This window comes from Manis javanica, chromosome 15 (assembly GCF_040802235.1).
Source record: "Manis javanica isolate MJ-LG chromosome 15, MJ_LKY, whole genome shotgun sequence".
Classification (NCBI taxonomy): domain Eukaryota; kingdom Metazoa; phylum Chordata; class Mammalia; order Pholidota; family Manidae; genus Manis; species Manis javanica.
In genome coordinates, this window is record NC_133170.1 from 36269706 (window position 1) to 36292537 (window position 22832).

At 41.8% G+C, this 22832-nt stretch overlaps 1 protein-coding gene across 5 annotated transcripts in view; it reads right to left on the reverse strand.

Annotated features, from left to right (window-relative positions):
• Window positions 1-22832, reverse strand: part of LOC118969761 (prostatic acid phosphatase-like) — a 66070-nt gene that overhangs the window by 12217 nt on the left and 31021 nt on the right. Inside the window, exons 1-5 of one of the 5 annotated variants that reach the window (XM_073223420.1) lie at window positions 20843-21642; window positions 18790-18953; window positions 17612-17694; window positions 7842-7945; window positions 842-6304 (exon numbers count right to left, since the gene is read on the reverse strand). In XM_073223420.1, coding sequence (XP_073079521.1) covers window positions 6187-6304; window positions 7842-7945; window positions 17612-17694; window positions 18790-18953; window positions 20843-21030 — 657 coding nt within the window. In that variant the 5' untranslated portion in view covers window positions 21031-21642 and the 3' untranslated portion in view covers window positions 842-6186. The other 4 variants (XM_073223421.1, XM_073223422.1, XM_073223418.1 and 1 more) reach the window with 4 other exon arrangements.

The window sequence follows — 22832 nt, forward strand, 5'->3', positions numbered from 1 at the left end:
ATTTAGTGCTAATCCATTCTAGGTGCTGAGGATAGAATATAGGAGGGAACACAACAGATACAAAGCCTTGCTCTTGTGGAGATGATTAGAATTGGCCCCTTGAGGAAACCTGTGGGAATCTGTTTGGACCCTGATCCTCTGCCAAGTAACTCCCATCTCCTCTCCAGATTCAAGCTGCCAGGACGTTTGCTGAATGCCTTTCTGGTACCTTGTACTGCACCGTTAGAAACCTCCATCCAAACGGAAGTCATATGGTGCCGTCATCACCTCCTCCTGATGTTCCTACCGCCTCCCACCTTCTCGATCCAGGAACTCTTGTTCCCATAGCAGCCCTTGTAGTTGTAAGACATAACCCTTGTTATTCTCTGTAATATGCATCTTTTTACTTCCCCACTACATTGTATTTCCCAAGGGCATTTTCTGAGCAAATTCAATTTTAAGTAGATGAAGCAGAGCAGTCTATTAGCTTGGCCTTTATCTCAAGTAGCAAAACCAACTAAAAACATTTTCAATATAAAATATTCATTTTAACCAGCTGAATCATTTTTACTTTATATTAATATTTTCCCTGCTCTTACATTAAAGTAAAATCCCCAAACAAGAATAGAGCCCATAAAAATCTGTCCTTCAGGAATTTTATTCTGCTTAAACCTCACACACACTTTTCAAAATGCATTGTAATTGTAATGCTTTTGAGAAACTTCTGGCAAAAAAGATGGCAGAGTAGGAAGGCAAGGTGGAAAACTCCTTCCACATACACATTGAAGAAGTGACTACAGAAAAAAGAACTAACTCTGAAAACTACCTGAAGACCATAGAACAGGCCACCTACCCCTGGGGAAGGAGAGGAGACCACGCAGAGAAGGGTAAAGTGGCACAGCCGTGACCGAGCAGGACCCACGCCCTTCCCCCATCAAGCAGAAGGGAGCAGAACAGAGCAGGGATGGGATAGGCGCCCAGGAACTCTGCACACCTGGCCCTGGAGATCTGCCCTGGGACAGAAGTCCACATTGCACTGGGCTTTGGTGATTAATAGGGATGGACACCAGGGAGAGGGGAGCACTCTGGGAGGCTGAGACTCCTGTTGCTTGTGAAGGACTGGCATGCTCCATAAGTTCCGCTGAGACCCAACTCAGAGGCTAGAGTTTGAGAGATTTACCAGCAGCAGGAAGGGTGCCAGAGGTGCAGGGGCTGGATGGAGCTTTGCCCACAGGAGAAAGGGCAGACAGATGATTATTTCTGCAGCCCTCCCTCAGTCCAGCTGCAGGGCACTCACAGGAACCAGCCCCAAATGCTCCACTGCCCTGCTGGCAGCTCAGCCCTGAGGCACTGCCCTGTGCACCTTCCCTACCCATCCTGTTGTCCCGGTAGCACCACCATCACAGCAAGGCAGGGAGCATGGCCTTCCCACCACAACACACAGAAAGGTAGCAGCATGGCTCACAAAGCCTATACTGGATACACAAAGACTTAAATAAGAAATCAAATCATACCACTAAAGAAAACTGGCAAATAACAAGAGAAGAGTATATTAGAGGAAGAAAAGATCAGAAAAGACATGCAAAAACAACCTGAAAACAATGAATAAAATAGCAATAAGTGCATACCTATGAATAACTACCTCAAATGTAAATGGACTGAATGCACCAACCAGAACACACAGGGTGGCAAAATGGCTAAAGAAGCAAGACTCGTCTATATGTTGCTTACAAGAGACTCATGTCAGACCTAAAGACATACACAGGCTGAAAGTGAAGGGACAGGAAAAGATATTACAGGTAGAAAAAAGCAGGAGTTGCAGCACTATATCAGACAAAATAGATTTCAAAACAAAGAAAGTAACAAGAGACAAACAAGGATATTACATAATGATAAAGGGGTCAGTCCAACAAGAGGATATAACCATTATAAATATCTATGTACCCAATATAGGAGCACCTAAATATGTGAAACAAATACTAACAGAACTAAAGGGAGGAATAGATGGCAACTCAAGTCATATTAGGGGATTCTAACAGACCACTTACATGAATGTACAGATCAACCAGACAGAAAATAAATGAAGGAAACAGAGCACACTTGATCATATGGACTTAACAGATGTCTACAGAACATTCCACCCCAAAACAGCAGGATACACATCTTTCTCAAGTGCACATGGAATGTTCTCCAGAATAGATAACATATTAGGACACAAAAATAGCCTCAATAAATTTAAAAAGACTGAAATTATATCAAGTATCTTTCCAGATCACAATTGTATGAACTAGAAATCAATTACACAAAGAAAATTTTAAAAAACTCACAAACACATGGAGGCTAAACTACATGCTTCTAAATAAACAATGGACCAAAGAAAAAATTAAAACAAATCAAGAAATACATGTAAACAAATGAAAACAAAAACACAACAGTTTAAAATATGTGGGATGCTGCAAAAGTGGATCTAAGAGGGAAGGACATAGCAATACAGGTTTACCACAAGAAACAAGAATAACCTCAAATAAACAGTCTAAACTCTCAACTAAAGAAACTCGAAAAAGAAGAAAAAATGAAACCCAAAGTTAGTAGAAGGAGGGACATAAGAAAGATCAGAGGAGAAATAAGTAAAATAGAGGAGAATTAAAAAAATAGAAAAAATTGAAACTAAGAGCTGGTTCTTTGAGAAGACAGACAAAATAGACAAACCCCTAGCCAGACTTATCTGAAAAAAGAAAAAAAGAGAGAGGGCACAAATAAACAAAATCAAAAACAAAAAAAAAAAAGGAATAGTTACAACATGCCACAGAAATACAAAGAATTATTAGAGAATTCTATGAAAAATTATATGCCAATAAATTGGGCAATCTAGGAAAAATGGACACCTTCCTAGAGAAGTACAACCTTCCAAGACTGACCCAGAAAGAAGCAGAAAATCTGAACAGACCAGTCACCATCAATTAAATCAAATTGGCAATCAAAAACTCCCAACAAAGTCCAGGACCAGTTGGCTTCACAGAAGAATTCTACCAAACATCTAAAAATCACTAATACCCATCCTCCTTAAAGTTTTCCAAAAATTAGAAGAGGAGTGAACACTTCCAAACTCATGCTATGTGGCCAGCATCACTTTAATTCCAAAACCAGACAGACACTGAAAAAAAAATTATAGACCAATATCCTTGAAGAACATAGATGCAAAAATCCTCAACCAAATATTAGCAAAATGAATTAAAAAATACATCGAAAGGGTGATCCATCATGACCAAGTGGGATTTATTCCAGGGATGTAAGGATAGTACAGTACTTGTAAATAAGCCAATGCGATACACCACATTAACAAAAAGGATAAAAATCACATGATTATCTCAATAGATGCTGAAAAAGCATTTGACAAAATTCAACATTCATTCATGATCAAAACTCTCAAACAAAATGGGTATAGAGGGAATGTACCTTAACATAATAAGTGCCATATATGACAAATCCACAATTAAAATCATACTCAATGGCTAAAAGCTAAAAGCTTTTTCTCTAAGATCAGGAAAAAGACAAGGATGCCTACTCTCACCACTTTTATTTAACATTGTACTGGAGATCCTACCCATGGCAATCAGACAAGAAGAAGAAATAAAAGGCATCCAAATTGGTAAGGAAGAAGTAAAACTGTCACTATGTTCAGATGACATGATATTGTACATAGAAAACCCTAAAGACCCCACCAAAAGACTGTTAGAACTAATAACTGAATTCAGAAAAATTGCAGGATACAAATTAATACACAGAAATCTCTTGCATTCCTATATACTAACAATGAACTAGCAGAAACAGAAATTAGGAAAACAATTCCATTTACAATTGCATGAAAAAGAATAAAATACTACTAATGAACCTAGCCAAGGAGGTGAAAGACCTATACTCTGAAAACTACTATACTCTTGAGAGAAATTAAAGCTACAAATAAATGGAAATTCATCCTGTGCTCATGGATAGGAACAATTACTATTGTCAAAATGGCCCTCCTGCCTAAAGCAATCTACGGACTCAATGCAATCCAGCATTTGTCAATGAACTGGAGCAAATAATTCTAAAATTCATGTGGAACCACAAAGGACCCCAACTAGCCAAAGAAATTCTCAGAATGAAGAACATAGCTGGATATATTATAGTTTCTGACTTCAGTCTGTACTACAAAGGTACAGTAATCAAAGCAGTACGATCCTAACACAAGCACAGACCCATAGATCAATGGATTAGAATATAGAGCCCAGATATAAAACCCATACATCTATGGACAATTAATAGATAATAAAGGAGACATGGATATAAAATCAGGAAAAGACAGCCTCTTCAAAAACTGGTGTTGGGAAAACTGGACAGCTACATGCAAGACAATGAAACTGGATTGTCTAGCTCCTTACACAAAAGTAAACTAAAAATGGGTTAAAAACCTGAATGTAAGACATGAAACCATAGAAGAGAACATAGGCAAAAATCTTTTGAGCACAGGTATGAGCAGTTTTTCTAGGTACATCTCCTCAAGCAAGGGAAACAAAATAAAAGATGAAGAAGTGGGACTACACCCAACAAAAAGCTTCTGTACAGCAAAGAACACCATCAACAGAACAAAAGGCATCCTACTGTATGGAGAATATATTTGTAAATGATTTATCTGATAAGGAGTTAATATCCAAAATATATAAAGAATTCATATGACTCAACCATAACAAAACAAATAACCCCGTTAGAAAATGGCCAGAGGACCTGAACAGACATTTTTCTGAAGAAGAAATACAGATGTCCAACAGGCACATAAAAAGATGCTCCACATTTTTCATCACTAATCATCAGGGAAATAAAACTCAAAACCACAATGAGATTATCACTTCACACCCATCAGAATGGCCACTATCTGAAAGACAAGAAATAACAAGTGTTGGTGAGGATGTGGAGAAAAAGGAACCCTCCTACACTGTTGGTGTGAATGTTAGTTGATGCAGCCACTGTGGAAAGCAGTATGGCAGTTCCTCAAAAACTAAAAATAGAAATATCATATGACCCAGTAATTCCACCTCTAGGAATTTACCCAAAGAAAACAAAATCCCTGATTAGAAAAGACATATGAACCCCTATGTTTATTGCCATATTATTTATAATAGCCAAGACATGGAAGCAACCTAGTGGCCATCAGTGTATGAATGGATAAAGAAGACGTGTTACATATACACAATGGAATATTATTCAGCCATAAGAAGAAAACAAATCCTACCATTTGCAACAGAATGGATGGACCTAGAGGGTATTACGCTCCGTGAAATAAGACAGATGGAGAAAGACAAATATCATATGATTTTACATATTTGTGGAATCTAAAACCAAACCAAAACAAAATGAACAAATAGCAGTAGACTCATAGACACTGAGAAGTAACTGGTGATTTCCATGGGGGAGGGGCTATGGTAGGTTGGTGGGAGGGGGTGGGGGATGAAGGGCACAAAAATTCTCTATCATAATCCGAGTTTTCTGTAGGAATGGCATCACAGCATGGAGAATATAGCCAATGAATCTGTAACATCTTCTTATGTTGAAAGATAGTAACTGCACTAGTGGGAGTGAGGATTTAGTAATTTGGGTAACTGGTGAACAACTGTGTTTTTACACCTGAAACCAATGTAAGATTGTACCTTGTAAGGTACACCTGAAACCAATTGTAAGATCTGTACTTCAATAATAAATAAATAAATAACTTATACTTGTTAAGTACTTAACAAAGAAAAGTAATACTTTTGAAATTCTTAATAATGACTTTATTTACTACTCACACTTGGCTCACCACTGGAGGAAAGTCCCACACATGGAGAAGAAAGAATAATGGAATAATGAGATAATGGCCCCAAGACCACACATCTACTTGGGAAAGAAATAACAAAAATAAACTTATCAATTAATGTCTTGTGTCAGTCATTCCATGATCAACTAGGAGAGGGGATGGCTTTGCTCTATAGACTCTGGCATCGAGTAGAAAATACCTCTAGATGCCATTTCATCCTTATCCTTAATAGTGACATAGCATGGTGTTCTCCAGATGTGTTCAATCTGCCACCTGGCATATCTACAGGACTCTGAGGAGTGTCACTGGAACATGATATTTTCTTGTATAGTGAGTAGTTTTAGCCAGACCTGTGAGTGTGTTTAGGTTTTCTGAAGTCACAGAATGAAAGCGTTATACATTCCTTTTGTCCTCAGAACAGGTTTCACAGGAAGAGTGAGGGCGTGCGGCTCACACTGAGTCTCATTCCGATAGTACATCTCTATGAAGTACTCCCTGGTGGAAGAGGGTAGAGGACAGAGCTGTTAGCTCTGTGTTGTTGAACTGCCATTGAATTTCTTTCCCCATGACCTGTAACATGTCAGCTGAAGGACTACTGGAAGAATCTGTGGGCCAATTAAGTCACAGGAATAGGGAGACTGCGGCAGGTGGGACTGATCTGGAAGGAGGAAATGAGAGGTCTGGTTTCTTAGATAAGCAGGGGAAAAGGAGGTGGAAACCAAGGTGCTCAATCAGAGAAGATGCTGAGAGGTTTGAGGGTGATTTGAGGAGCCTTTGAATAAGAAGTAGGGGGCGGGCAATGAGGTACTGGGTGTTGTTTCCCCTGTTCTCTCCCTTTCATGCTTCTTATCTGCTCCTTCATTTCTGTTTTTAATTCTCTCAGTATTTCTTTCCACCTTTCCCCTGAATGAATGTATCTCCCCTCTCCTTAACCAGGCCATAAACATGGAACTGAATGATATATAACATGTGCTTGAATATACAGCAAAGCTTTATCAATGATATACTCAGAAAGAAGGGGTGGTGTATTTTCAAGTCCTGTGTTCTCTCATATTAAGGAGGGCTCTCTCAATACTGTATTTCATAAAACTATGTAATGTTTGGCCTGAACAAACCTTGCAAAGCTAGTATGAGGTGCTTGTGGAAGTCATTTGCCAAAGAGGCAGGAGGGAAATTCAAGCAGGATTCAGCAATCCTTCTTGGTGTGGTGACCTCACCATGGCAACTCCAAATGTTATAAACAAGTCTTTTAAAACATCTCTTTAAAAAGCAGTAACTACAAATAGTCACTTATAAGGTCTATTTTTTAAAAGTTCCCTGATATTATGTGAATGAGGACTTTTATTGTAGGATAACTTTTCCAATGACAGCATCTTCTATCTCAAGATGATATGCAAAGATAACTAATATTCCACCGAAATTTTTTGTGATTCTTTTTCCATAAAATAGAGTTATGGCTGAAAATGTAACCCCAGACCCCGTTGCACCTAGCTGGGTTGAAGTGGCTAATTATAGCCAGAAAGGAGGGGGAAGGGCTTTGTGTCCTTCTGGGATAAGGTTGATGAGCACGTTGCCTTATCCATCCTCTCTTCCTTTCTGCAAGGCACCTGCAGGTGAACACAGTCCAGAAATGGAGCCCTGGGTCCCCACAGCACATGTGTGAATGACAGCATGGCAAGGCACCTCCAACTGGCCAGGCGCACCTGCATCAGACTGTCATATGAGGGAAAATCAATCTCCACTGGGTCTCTGAGGATTCAAGGTCCATTTGTACAGCAGCCCAAATCACTCTTATTAGCCAATGTATCTGGAAAACAGGTTTTGGTGTGCAAAATGGGCTCTACCAGTAAAGAGAAAACACATACAGTTTGGGTAAAATTGTTTCATAAAACTTGAAAGTGGAAAAAAGCATTTTTATTCACTTAACTAAAAATTAAACTTTTTAAGACTATATTAAAGTCAATACCAATCATAATAATAAAAACTGAGGTCCAGTGATATTAACTGTGAAGAGCTGCTCTTAGACACTTACCCCTTCTCAAGATACAATTCCATTAAGTGGCAGGAAGCATAGGGAGGAAGGATTCCGTTGTAAACATACAGCACCATCTGTAGGCCACTCACAGTAGTGTCGTGCTACAGAGATTTGAAATAAATCATTTTTTATTTTTGTCTCCAGTTGAGATTCATGTTCAGTACGTATGCGCCCAGCGCCTGTAAGTGCCGCCAGGGCTTGTGATTCGGTTACTTCTGTCATGCTCCCAATGACTCAAGTAGAGAAGGGAAAACTGATTCCAGTTGGCCATCTGCTGTGTGTCGAACAGTGACATTCACACACATACCACTATTTCCCTTTAAAAGATGAAGAAATGGACCCAGGTAGATCAAGTAACTTGGTCAATGTCACATAACTGAAAGACGGAAGAAAGGGAATTTGGGTCAAGTCCTTTGATTCTGTCCCATTCCTTTTCCCAATAGAACATATCTCTGCTTTAGCTTGTTTTGTTGACTATCATTAAGTTTTACAATATCTTGGAACATTAATGCTGGATTACATTTTTTCTATAGATTAGAACAATCTGTGACTTTAAAGTTAGGGAAGAATATATGAGATTTTAAGTGTTTAGAGAGGATAAAAGGTAAGGAAGTAAGCTTGTAGTGTAAAAATAATTTAAACGTTTATCCCAGAGTGGCTGGAAAGCAGAGGGTACTATAGTGTTCAGTCCCAGTTTTGCCACTGATTAACCACATAACTTTTGAAAGCCTTCAACTTTCATATGTACAAAATGGGTATAACATTTCATTGCTTAAATTTTGTGGCAGTGTACACATAGTCAAAAGAGGTTAGAACAGATTTACTAGAAAAAGAAATCGAGTCACACAAGTTAGAACTGGAAACCAGATCAGAGACTAGAAAAACCAGCAGAACTGACTGACCTCAGGCTCACCTCTTTCCAGGAAGCCTTATACTTTGTTCCCTGCAGAGCATGTTCTCTAGTTTATATCACTTAGAACCCCTAATGATAAACTTCCCTGTCTTTAATCACTTCTCCTGTCTTTACTGCAGAAAGGAAAACATGGCTCTTTCCAGACAAAGCCCATCGGAGAGGCCCCCTGCCATGGAGAAGTGGGTGGGAGGCTGAGCCGCCTGCTGCTCCCTGTCCCCTGCTCATCCCCACTCCATGGATGGCCGCTTCCATGCATGGCAGACACATCTGCAGCCTTCTCCCCGTCTGCAGCCTTCTCCCTGTCAGTGTCCCCGGGGTGGCCATCTCCAGGATCCCTCTCTCTTTCTGCACTCAAGCATAACTCTACCTTCAATGTGCTGTTTGTCCTTTTCTCTCTTCTATCCCCTCCACCATCTGGAGCTTTCTGCTGTGATTTCCAGCCCATTTCTCTAATCTGTACATCCTCCCGGCCCACGACATCCTCTGTTAATAGTTTCACCCTCCTTTCGGCCATCAAGGCTTAAAACACCGCCCTCAATCTGTGGCTTGACCTTGCGCATCACCCCCTCCACTCACGTGCCAATCCATCCCCAGGTCCTCTCAGCTTTTCCTCTCCTGCTGCCCTGGCTGTCATCTAAGCAGAAGTGATGGTCCCCCCTCTGAGGCACCAAACGTTTGCTTGCATGGCATTGCTATACTGCTTTGTCAGGTACTTATGTGTTTACTTGTCTTCTTGTCAGGATTAGTTTGTAAGTTCCTCAAGGGCCAGAATTATGTACTTAATTTTAAAATTAAAATTTTAAGCTTAAAAAATAAAATGAAAGGGGGCGGAGCCAAGATGGCGGCATGAGTAGAGCAGAGGAACTCTCCTCCCAAAACCACATAGAATTATGAAAATATAACAAAGACAACTCCTAAAATAGAGACCAGAGGGCACAGGACAACATCCAGACCACATCCACACCTGTGAGAACCCAGCACATCGTGAAGGGGGTGAGATACAAGCCCCGGCCTGGCAGGACCCGAGCGCCCCTCCCCCCGGCTCCCGGCGGGTGGAAAGAAACCAGAGCGGTTTTTTTTTTTTTTTTTGGCGAGTGCTTTTTGGAAGCCTTAAAGGGACAGGGACCCCAATACTAGGGAAATAGGGCAGCAAGACCGGTGAGCGGGTACCTGAGAACGGCGCCTGAGGACAAACAATATCGCACGTATCTCCCTTTTTTTTTTTTTGGTGAGTGCTTTTTGGAAGCCTTAAAGGGACAGGGACCTCAATACTAGGGAAACAAGGCAGCAAGACCGGTGAGCAGGTGCCTGAGACTGGCGCCTGAGAACAAAGAAAATTGCGCGTTTTTTACCTTTTTTTTTCCCTCTTTCGTTGTTGCTGTTGTTGTTTTGGTTTGGAGAGTGCTTATTGGAAGTCTTAAAGGGGCAGGACAGGACACTTAGCCCAGAGGCAGGGAATCTGGGGATCTCTGGGCACTCTAACCCCTGGGCAACAGGGAACACAGAAGCCCATTATGGAGATAAATAGCCTCCTGGCCACTCCCCATCCAACGGGGCTCCACCATTTTGGAGGAGCAGCCCCAGCCAGGCCACACCCACAGCAAAAGCGGATCTAAACTCCATAGCAACGAGGCAGGTAGCAGAAACCCTGTCTGCGCACAGCTGCCAAGCATAAGCCACTAGAGGTCACTATTCTCCCAGGAGAGGAAGGCCACAAACCAACAAGAAGGAAAGCTGTTCCAGTGGTCACTCGTACCAGCTCTGCAAACTATCTCTATCACCATGAAAAGGCAAAACTACAGGCAGACAAAGATCACAGAGACAACACCTGAGAAGGAGACAGACTTAACCAGTCCTCCTGAAAAATAATTCAAAATAAAAATCATGAACATGCTGACAGAGATGCAGAGAAAAATGCAAGAGCAATGGGATGAAGTCTGGAGTGAGATCACAGATGTCAGGAAGGAGATCACAGAAGTGAAACAATCCCTGGAAGGATATATAAGCAGAATGGATAAGATGCAAGAGGCCATTGAAGGAATAGAAAACAGAGAACAGAAATGTATAGAAGCTGACATAGAGAGAGATAAAAGGATCCCCAGGAATGAAACAACACTAAGAGAACTATGTGACCAATCCAAAAGGAATAATATTCATATTATAGGGGTACCAGAAGAAGAAGAAAGAGGAAAAGGGATAGAAAGTCTCTTTGAAGAAATAATTGCTGAAAACTTCCCCAAATGGGGGGAGGAAATAATCAAACAGACCACGGAAATACACAGAACCCCCAACAGAAAGGATCCAAGGAGGACAACACCAAGACACATAATAATTAAAATGGCAAGGATCAAGGACAAGGAAAGAGTTTTAAAGGCAGCTAGAGAGAAAAAGATCACCTATAAAGGAAAACCCATCAGGCTAGCATCAGACTTCTTCACAGAAACCCTACAGGCCAGAAGAAAATGGCATGATATATATAATGCAATGAAACAGAAGGGCCTTGAACCAAGGATACTGTATCCAGCACGACTATCATTTAAATATGATGGCGGGATTAAACAATTCCCAGACATGCAAAAGCTGAGGGAATTTGCTTCCCACAAACCACCTCTACAGGGCATCTTACAGGGACTGCTCTAGATGGGAGCACTCACAAAAAGAGCACAGAACAAAACACACAACATATGAAGAATGGAGGAGGAGGAATAAGAAGGGAGAGAAGAAAAGAATCTCCAGACAGTGTATATAACAGCTCAATAAGCGAGCTAAGTTAGGCAGTAAGATACTAAAGAAGCTAACCTTGAATCTTTGGTAACCACAAATCTAAAGCCTACAATGGCAATAAGTACATATCTCTCAATAGTCACCCCAAATGTAAATGGACTTAATGCACCAATCAAAAGACACAGAGTAATAGAATGGATAAAAAAGCAAGACTCATCTATATGCTGCTTACAAGAAACTCACCTCAAACCCAAAGACAAGCACAGACTAAAAGTCAAAGGATGGAAAAACATATTTCAGGCAAACAACAATGAGAAGAAAGCAGGGGTTGCAGTACTAATATCAGACAAAATAGACTTCAAAACAAAGAAAGTAACAAGAGATAAAGAAGGACACTACATAATGATAAAGGGCTCAGTCCAACAAGAGGATATAACCATTCTAAATATATATGCACCCAACACAGGAGCACAAGCATTTGTAAAACAAATACTAACAGAACTAAAGAGGGAAACAGACTGCAATGCATTCATCTTAGGAGACTTCAACACACCACTCACCCCAAAGGATAGATCCACTGGGCAGAAAATAAGTAAGGACACACCGGCATTGAACAACACACTAGAACAGATGGACCTAACAGACATCTATAGAACTCTACATCCAAAAGCAACAGGATATACATTCTTCTCAAGCGCACATGGAACATTCTCCAGAATAGACCACATACTAGCTCACAAAAAAAGCCTCAGTAAATTCCAAAATATTGAAATTCTACCAAACAAGTTTTCAGACCACAAAGGTATAAAACTAGAAATAAATTCTACAAAGAAAACAAAAAGGCTCACAAACACATGGAGGCTTAACAACATGCACCTAAATAATCAATGGATCAATGAACAAATTAAAATAGAGATCAAGGAATATATAGAAACAAATGACAACAACAACACTAAGCCCCAACTTCTGTGGGATGCAGCAAAAGCAGTCTTAGGAGGGAAATATATAGCGATCCAGGCACACCTGAAGAAGGAAGAACAATCCCAAATGAATAGTCTAACATCACAACTATTGAAACTGGAAAAAGAAGAATGAGGCCTAAAGTCAGCAGAAGAAGGGACATAATAAAGATCAGAGAAGAAATAAACAAAATTGAGAAGAATAAAACAATAGCAAAAATTAACGAAACCAAGAGCTGGTTCTATGAGAAAATAAACAAAATAGATAATCCTCTAGCCAAACTTATTAAAAGAAAAAGAGAATCAACACAAATCAACATAATCAGAAATCAGAATGGAAAAATCACGACAGACTCCACAGAAATACAAAGAAATATTAAAGACTACTATGAAAACCTATATGCCAACAAGCTGGAAAACCTAGAAGAAATAAAAAACTTCCTAGAAAAATACAACCTCCCAAGACTGACCAAGGAAGAAACACAAAAGTTAAACAAATCAATTACAAGCAAAGAAATTGAAATGGTAATCAAAAAACTACCCAAGAACAAAACCCTGGGGCGGGACAGATTTACCTGAGAATTTTATCAGACACACAGAGAAGACATAATACCCATTCTCCTTAAAGTGTTCCAAAAAACAGAAGAGGAGGGAATACTCCCAAACTCATTCTATGAAGCCAACATCACCCTAATACCAAAACCAGGCAAAGACCCCACCAAAAAAGAAAATTACAGACCAATATCCCTGATGAATGTAGATGCAAAAATACTCAATAAAATATTAGCAAACAGAATTCAACAGTATATCAAAAGGATCATACACCATGACCAAGTGGGATTCATCCCAGGGATGCAAGGATGGTACAACATTCGAGAACCCATCAACATCATCCACCACATCAACAAAAAGAAAGACAAAAACCACATGATCATCTCCATAGATGCTGAAAAAGCATTTGACAAAATTCAACATCCATTCATGATAAAAACTCTCAGCAAAATGGGAATAGAGGGCAAGTATCTCAAAATAATAAAGGCCATATATGATAAACCCACACCCAGCATTATACTGAACAGCGAGAAGCTGAAAGCATTTCCTCTGAGATTGGGGACCAGACAGGGATGCCCACTCTCCCCACTGTTATTTAACATAGTACTGGATGTCCTAGCCATGGCAATCAGACAAAACAAAGAAATACAAGGAATCCAGATTAGTAAAGAAGAAGTTAAACTTCACTATTTGCAGATGATATGATACTGTACATAAAAAACCCTAAAGATTCCACTCCAAAACTATTAGAACTTATATCGGAATACAGCAAAGTTGCAGGATACAAAATTAACACACAGAAATATGTAGCTTTCCTATACACTAACAATGAACCAATAGAAAGAGAAATCACGAAAACAATTCCATTCACAATTGCATCAAAAAGAATAAAATACCTAGGAATAAACCTAACCAAAGAGGTGAAAGACTCTGAAAACTACAAGTCACTCTTAAGAGAAATTAAAGGGGACACTAACAAATGGAAACTCATCCGCTGCTCATGGCTAGGAAGAATTAATATCGTCAAAATGGCCATCCTGCCTAAAGCAATATACAGATTTGATGCAATCCCTATCAAATTACCAGCAACATTTTTCAACGAACTGGAACAAATAGTTAAAAAATTCATATGGAAACACCAAAGACCCCGAATAGCCAAAGCAATCCTGAGAAAGAAGAATAAAGTAGGGGGGATCTCACTCCCCAACTTCAAGCTCTACTACAAAACCATAGTAATCAAGACAATTTGGTACTGGCACAAGAACAGAGCCACAGACCAGTGGAACAGATTAGAGACTCCAGAAATTAACCCAAACATATATGGTCAATTAATATTTGATAAAGGAGCCATGGACATACAATGGCAAAATGACAGTCTCTTCAACAGATGGTGCTGGCAAAACTGGAGAGCTACATGTAGGAGAATGAAACTGAACCTTTGTCTAACCCCGTATACAAAGCTAAAGTCAAAATGGATCAAAGACCTGAATATAAGTCATGAAACCATTAAAGTCTTGGGAAAAAACATAGGAAAAAACCTCTTAGACATAAACATGAGTGACCTCTTCTTGAACATATCTCCCCGGGCAAGGAAAACAACAGCAAAAATGAGCAAGTGGGACTACATTAAGCTGAAAAGTTTCTGTACAGTGAAAGACACCATCAATAGAACAAAAAGGAACCCCACAGTATGGGAGAATATATTTGAAAATGACAGATCCGATAAAGGCTTGACGTCCAGAATATATAAAGAGCTCACAAGCCTCAACAAACAAAAACAAATAACCCAATTAAAAAATGGGGAGAGGAACTGAACAGACAGTTCTCTAAAAAAGAAATGCAGATGGCCAACAGACACATGAAAAGATGCTCCACATCGCTAATTATCAGAGAAATGCAATTAAAACTATAAAGAGGTATCACCTCACACCAGTAAGCATAGCTGCCATCCAAAAGACAAACAACAACAAATGTTGGTAAGGCTGTGGAGAAAGGGGAACCTTCCTACACTGCTGGTGAGAATGTAAATTAGTTCAACCATTGTGGAAAGCAGTATGGAGGTTCATCAAAATGCTCAAAACAGACCTACCATTTGACCCAGGAATTCCACTCCTAGGAATTTACCCTAAGGACGCAGCAATCAAGTTTGAGAAAGACAGATGCACCCCTATGTTTATTGCAGCACTATTTACAATAGCCGAGAATTGGAAGCAACCTAAATGTCCATCGGTAGATGAATGGATAAAGAAGATGTGGTACATATACACAATGGAATACTACTCAGCCATAAGAAGAGGAAAAATCCTACCATTTGCAGCTATATGGATGGAGCTGGAGAGTATTATGCTCAGTGAAATAAGCCAAGCGGAGAAAGAGAAATACCAAATGATTTCACTCATCTGAGGAGTATAAGAACAAAGGAAAAACTGAAGGAACAAAACCGCACCGGAATTACAGAACCCAAAAATGGACTAACAGGTACCAAAGGGAAAGGAACTGGGGAGGATGGGTGGGCAGTGGGGATAAGGGGGGCGAGAAGAAGTGGGGTATTAAGATTAGCATGCATAGTGGGGGGGAGGGAGAAAGGGGAGGTAGGGCTGTACAACACAGAGAGGACAAGTAGTGATTCTACATTTTGCTATGCTGATGGACAGTGACCGTAATGTGGTTTTTAGGGGGGACCTGATATAGGGGAGAGCATAGTAAACATAGTATTCTTCATGTAAGTGTAGATTAAATATTAAAAAAAAAAAAATCGGTTCCTGTGTGCTGACCTCCAATGAGTTCTACACAGTGGTATAGAGGGCATGTCAAAGGGTGGGCAAAGGGTCTGTTTGTTTCTATGCAGAAGATCAAGGCCTAGCTTGGCTACCCAGAAAATGAACTAAGATATGATATGAGGAGGAGCTTCCAGCATCAGCACTCTCTGGAGGACTCGTGCCGGGAGATGATCATCAAAAAGCCTCCACAGGGATCCGGGCGATCCTGCGGTTGTGGCTGTGTCCACCCCACCATTTCCTGGACTTGCCATTGGAATGAGGAGGGAGATGTCTAGGCTGGCATGTGCATACAGTGAGACAATGAATTTAACCAGATCTGTACTGTTGGAACTCAATCAGGAGTTGGGAGGGGTGCAAGTTGTAGCACTCCAAAATCTTACGACTATGGACTATCTACGGTTAAAAGAACATATGGGATGTGAACAGATCCCAGAAATGGGTTGCTTTAATTTGTCTGACTTCTCTCAGACTGTTCAAGTACAGTTGGACAATATCCATCATATCATAGACTAATTTTCACAAATGCCTAGGGTACCTAAATGGTTTTCTTGGCTTCACTGGAGATGGATGGTAATTATAGATTTGCTTTGTTTATGTCACCGTATTTCTATTATGTTAATATGTGTGCGCAAGTTAGTTAGTAGTTTAAAACCTATACATACTTAAGGTACTCTACAAGAAGATATGTCAAAGAAATAATCAATCCTCCCATGTTTTCTTCCATATGCTACCTCTATAACTTTTCTTCTTCCTTCCTAATTACAACCCTTAAATAGAATTCATGCCTCATATCGAATTTACCGAGTATCATAATTCCTCCAGGTGGTAAAGATACCTCAAGACAAGTGCTGGGCATAGAAGCCACAGGGCATAAATCTGCAAAGAAGTAAAAAGCTAACCTTTTCACACAATATGGCTTCTCTCTCACTTACCAACTTTACATTTCCCTGTATGGCCCCGGAAGATGACTGGTTAGCCAGAGATGGGTAAGATTCCTCAAGGGAGGAACAACCTAAGACAGGCACAGTCGCAGGGGGGCCATCAGGTGAGAAATTGGGGAACAACAGTGGTGAAGCTTAGAACCTCACACCCCCGCCCCCTGTGTTGAGAGAAAGCTTCTGCATCCATGGATGTTTTATTGCCCTTGTCTAGCTTGGATTAGCACATAGTCTACAGGCACACACCTGATCATCTACAATTGCTCTCTTACAACACTAAACTATGTTTTCTACCTTTATCTTGCATCTACCTACCACTTCAGCAGTTTACTGAAAATAAAAATAATAATAAAGGGAGAAATGTGGGATCCACATATAAATGAAGTATAAAAATCAAACGAATATTCATATTTGACCTGATTGTTTATAGTTCATAATGCGTGATCAAAACCGAAAGTTTCTGTGATGAATGCCCTTGTACTGCTCACCATGTAAGAACTTATTCACTATGTAAGAATTCGTTCACCATGTAAGAACTTGTTCGTTATGCTTCAGAAGATTGGAGACTGAAGTGAACTAGGCTTGAGATGGAGTAATGACTGTGCATTGAGCATTGACCCCCCCTATACAGAATTTTATTGTTGTTAACAACTATTTGATCAATATATATGAGAGATGCCCTCTCAAAAAATAAATAAATAAATAAAATGAAATTTTAAAAAGAGCCAACCATGTACACACAAGCACATATCCAGGAGCTCTGACAGGTCAGTATTTAACAGCTTTGAACAGGTGTCTGCCACCCAGTGGGCAATAAGGAAACGGTGGCGAGGACAATGAGCCCTGCTTAGAGAGGCCACACGCTTGAACCCAGATGTTGAAAGAAGACAGAAATCCTTACTGCAGAATACATGATCAGTCTGCAGCGGCTCGCGGGCTGTGCTGCGCTCCTCATGTGATTCAGGACCTCACCGACCAGGACACCTTGAAGAAGACAAACCAGCAATGGAGTTGAACCGAACATGGGCATATATTTTTTTTCATAAGCCTGAGTCTCATGATTCTCAACATTTGAAAAGAGGGAAAGAACAAATTTGGGTTGAGCATCTGCTCTGTGCTAGTAGCATAATTTATGTACGTTATTTAATGGAATCCTACTTGTACTCCCTGCTCATAGGAGAGGGAGCTGAGTCCCGTGACACGGCTCCCAGAGCTGGGGAAGGAGAGCTGCGCCGGTACCGGAGGACTCCACTGTCCAGGCTCTGTTAAAGCCTGCACCAGGGGGCTGAGGAGCCGGCAAGGGCTGCAGATGGCTTTCCCACCCCGCTGTCAGCCAGTGCTCTTCTCAGGAATAGCCTGAAGTGACAGCATGACATGTGCTTCTCTGCCTTCGCCCATCCTGCTTCTGTTCTCTGGCACCTGGCCCCGTGGGAGGCCGTGAGGACAGCAGCTCTCGGCATGCCTGTGCCGTTTCCTGTGGGCTGTTTATCCAGGTCCCCAGGCCCACACTGGTAGCATCCTGAGCCTTCACATGAGGGCTCCGTCTGTCCTTGGTGGAGGAGAGCTGCTGCCCATCACACCCACTGCCCCAGTGGGTGGGGAGCATGAAAGGCAGACGCATGCCTCAGAGCCTCCATCCTGTGGTGGACGCTGAAGGCTCAGGGGTGCTGTTTTGAGGACATTACCTCATGAATGTCCACACCAACACCTGAAGATTCCTTGTGTCTGTTTGGTGGTCTCTCTACTACACATGTACTCTCCTGGCTGAATGATGACCAGATTTTTTTTTTAATTAGCAAGGCATTCATATTAACAGAGTGACAATAATTCCAGTCTTGGTGGTCCGCTCAGCAAAAACACACTGAGCAGCTCTGATGGGCCAGATACTATGCTAGGTCAATCAGACATAGCTCCTGCCCTCAAAAAGCTCATAAAATAGCAAGAAGAGACCTTATTCTTCTTTTCCCTAGGCACCGTAAAGGGTTAATTATGGAGTGGGTGGTCTGATTTCCTGTAGATGGTGGGACATCCTTGACTAGGAATAGAAGAAGTGAGATGCTGCATTTCCAGCAGGTCCACCTGTCTCTGCTTCCAAGAAGGCTGCCTCCTGGGGGTCCTTCAGGGACTTCAGAATGATCTTAAGGCCACGCTGGTCCTGAACTCTGTGGCCAAGTTTCCAGAGGCCATGACAGCTATCTTCAGTCAGCAGCTGGTCCTCACCAACAGGAGCCTTGGCGGCAGCCCTGAAAGGCCAACAGTGCAATATGGTGTCAGCTCTTGGTTCTGGGGTGAGGGTACACCCTGCCCCAGAAGAGACTAGGTTACCACGACCATCCCCAGGCTCTGTACTAGTAACTGTGTTTTATAGGAAGGAAAACTGAGGCTTAAAGAAGTTCAGTGACTTTTCCAAGATCACACGACTCGAGAGCAGAAGGCCGAGCTTCTCCGGACCCAGCGTGTCCTGCCTGGCAGCCCTCCGCCCTGGGTGGTGGGGCCTTGCTGTGGCCAGGCTGCCGTCCAAGTCCCCTGGTGCACCACTCATTGAATCTGCATGAACTTGACAAAATGCTATTGGTTGTACATAATCTTCCCTTATTTTTGGGCTACAGCAAGGGCTGCAAATCTCTTTCTGTAAAAGGCTAGGTAGTGAATATTGGAAGCTTTGCGGTGCATGTGACCTCTGTGATTGTGCACTCGGGTGGAAGCACAAAGGCAGCCATAAAACTACCTGAGGGAATGAGTGTGGCTGAGTTTCAGTAGCATTTTATTTACAGAATATGGACAGAAGGTTGGTTTTAGCTTATAGGCTATAGTTTGCCATCTCTGGTGTACAGCAAGAAGAGGTTTCCATTAACATAGTTATGACCAGCCATTTATCAGCTTTAAAAATTTTCTTGGTGTGTGTGTGTGTGTGTGTAAGTGTGCCTGTGTGTGCATGTGTGTGTAGCACAGGAGATTACTGCTGGTGACACCTCTGAAACTGATGGAGCAAAAGTTTTGACAAAGGTCAGAAGATACCTGATATTCCTATGTGACTATGTCACCCAGACAATACAGGACAGGTTTTCTTTGTATGACTGTGTTCAACCAGTTCATAATTCAACAAACATGTGGCTGACAAATCTCTTGTCCAGCCAAATCTGAACAATTGGCTTGTGTTTTGGCAGAAATCAGGAAATGACTTCTAGGCTTATAAATAGCCCTGGACTCCACCAGAACATGGGACAAGTGAGTTCTCATGAGCCTTCTGGGCCCAAGACCAAAGGAGCCCGTCAGGGAAGGACTCCTACAGGCAGAACCATGAGATGGGGAAACAGGCCAAGCAAGGAGAACCGACCTCCCCAAAATGCTACCTCTTGTAGCCAAAGGAGAACAGAGGTGGGAGGACAGGCAGGCTGATAGGGAAACCCATCTTTCCTTCATGTGTGGGCCTGATATCTATTACTAGAATATTGTCAATTACTGCCTAGCTATCCCTGCACTTTCCTTTACATCTCTTGCATCTAGACAGGTGCTTCTGAAAGGTTAATGAACATGTGAACACCTAGGGATTTCATCGTAATACAGATTCTAATTAAGCTGGTCAGGAGTGGGGCCTGTGACTGCATTTGTAGCCAGAGGCTTGGTGATCTTATGGTATCTGGCCATGGACAGCGTTTTGAGTAAAAGGAGCTGAATTCTGAAGTCCATCATGACTAGGGAAATAAATGGGGGGAAATAAATCAGCAGTCCTGTCCCTACCATCTGATGTGGCTTGGGATTGAGTCCTGCTGCTGGTACCCGTAGGTGCAGGGGGGAGACCTGGTGCTTGTATAGCCGATGGGGCCCTGCGTCCACCCTTTGAGTTCTTTGTTGTTTAGGACATAATATTAAGCTGATTCCTGGGCTCTGTTCCTACACACAGCCCTCAGTGAGCATCCTTCCAGTCTGGCCCAACCCCCAGGATGCTTTTCCTCTAGGTGTCTCCTGGGGTTCTGCTGAACTTGTCCTCACCTCACGGTGAACAGGGTCTGGCAGTGGTTGGAGTCCCGAGAGGTTGTACCATTTACCTCAAACTGTCTAGAGTATATGACTCGGAATATATCCTGTGGCTTAGAATTCCTTCACTGCCAGGCCACCCTGACATACTGACCTCCTTTTGCTCTCCATGCTGAGTTTTGGCTCTCCATTACTGACACCGGACCCCACACTCCTCTGGGGCCTTGGCCTGCCTGCCCAGCTGCCACCAGCGGCCCCCCAGCTGCCTGGTCCTGGCTCCTTCCCTTCACCCGCCGGTCCTGGTATCATGGGCTCCACCGCCTTTTCTGGGTCTGCCTTCATCACGGCAGGATGTCCTGGGCTTCAAAGGACCAAATCTAGCTGAGAAGGGGCATCACTGAGAAATAAAACACCTCTCAGCACCAATGGAAGACTTAAGCTGTGCCATAAATGCAGGAACTGCACCAGGCATTACTCTGCAAAATAAAACTGCAGAGCATGTTTCATTAGCTTTAACAGTGGCTGCCAGCAAGGGTTTGAGGAAAACACACCACTGTTGTTATACCTCCCACTTGAAAAATTCATCCTATAGGCCATCAGAACAATTGATACACAATTGTTAGATGCAAAATTGTTGAGTCTTTGATCTGAAAGGATGAAAAATATTATTCAGCTTAAGCCCAAAACTTTTTTTATCCAGATGAGAAAACTAAAGCCCAGAGGGTAAACTAAAGGTACTAGAAATGATTATAATGACACATAATGTTTATTGACAATGTATTATCAGGTACTGTTTGTCCTAAGCCTCTTGAATATATACATTCATTTGAATCCTCACTGCCTGTAACATGGTGTCATCATTACCCTATTTTGCAGAATGGAAACTGGTAGAGAAGTGATTAAGTGACAATTTCAAGGTCACAAATCCAATACATTCCTCTCATTAGTTTGTATACTTACCCCCTTGCAGTCTAGATTTCTCTTTCTGCTTGTGAATCCCATACAGGGACAGGAGGGACAGTTCTGATAATTCTCTCAACTTAGCCATGGTGTCCCCTATGACCCAGGAGGGTAAAGTGAAATTGTGAACACCCTGTCACAAAGAAAAAGGAAAAAAGTGTGCATTTTTATTTCTGACTATCCTCCTTGTTTCTTAATCTCCTTTTCCCCACGGGAACTACTAGGTCCAACCTTTCTTGTACTGACATTTATTCTAGGAAAACATTACTTTGTTATAAGTAGTAGTGGAATTTTCAGAAGGAAAATTCACCAAAATGAATGCTCCATTTTCTACAAGTCCATAGCTTTCAGCTTCACTGTGGGTCAAAGGAATGATTCCTGTTTTGTGAGTAAGGGTGCGGTAGGGCGAGAACGTGCCTCATCCCTTTCTGAAAGGTTTAGGAACCTCTCTCTTCTGTGTGGAAGGTCAGGAACCCATCTGATGGGGTGGGATGCTGTTTCCTGGAGAGCTGCGTCAGGGGCCTGAGAGGGAGGAGGGGCAGGGCCTGGGACAGCACCGTCATAAGTCATCCTGCCTATGGGGAAAATGCCCAGATACAAACAGTCTAGTAAGAATGGGGGGACCCCATCTGAAGGCTAAGATTCCATTTTAAAAACCAGGGAGTTAGGAGGTAATATTTCAAACATACTTTATGGTAATTAGCCAACAACTGACCTTATTTCAAGGCAGGGCAAGCAGTTCTAAACACCATGTTGCCACTGCTTGAGGGGAACTATTGTCTTGGAGAAGAACAGGATCAAGAAATTCCTTGTGTTAAGCTCACCTTACAGACTATGTGGAGGGCTGACTGAGCAGGCGACACGATGTCCCTCCCTGCAGAGGCCCCGAGGCCACATGGTGAGCCTACCCACCCTTGGCTCTTGGCCTCATTCTTGGAATCTTTAAAAACCATGAATCCTAAGCCTTTAACCTTTTCTGAGGTTGCCCACCCACCCCTCTCCTTTGAGTATGGACTTTGCCTTAAATAAAGACTTCTTGTTGCGCAGATTATTGCATTTTGGCTCTGCATTCTTCCAAGCCTCTTGGGAAGTTAATACAAGACCCTCTTTCCCCACGTTAAGTGTCTTTGTTACTCTGCTATTTCATTCAATTTTCTAGACTCAAGCACAAGTCTTCACTTTCT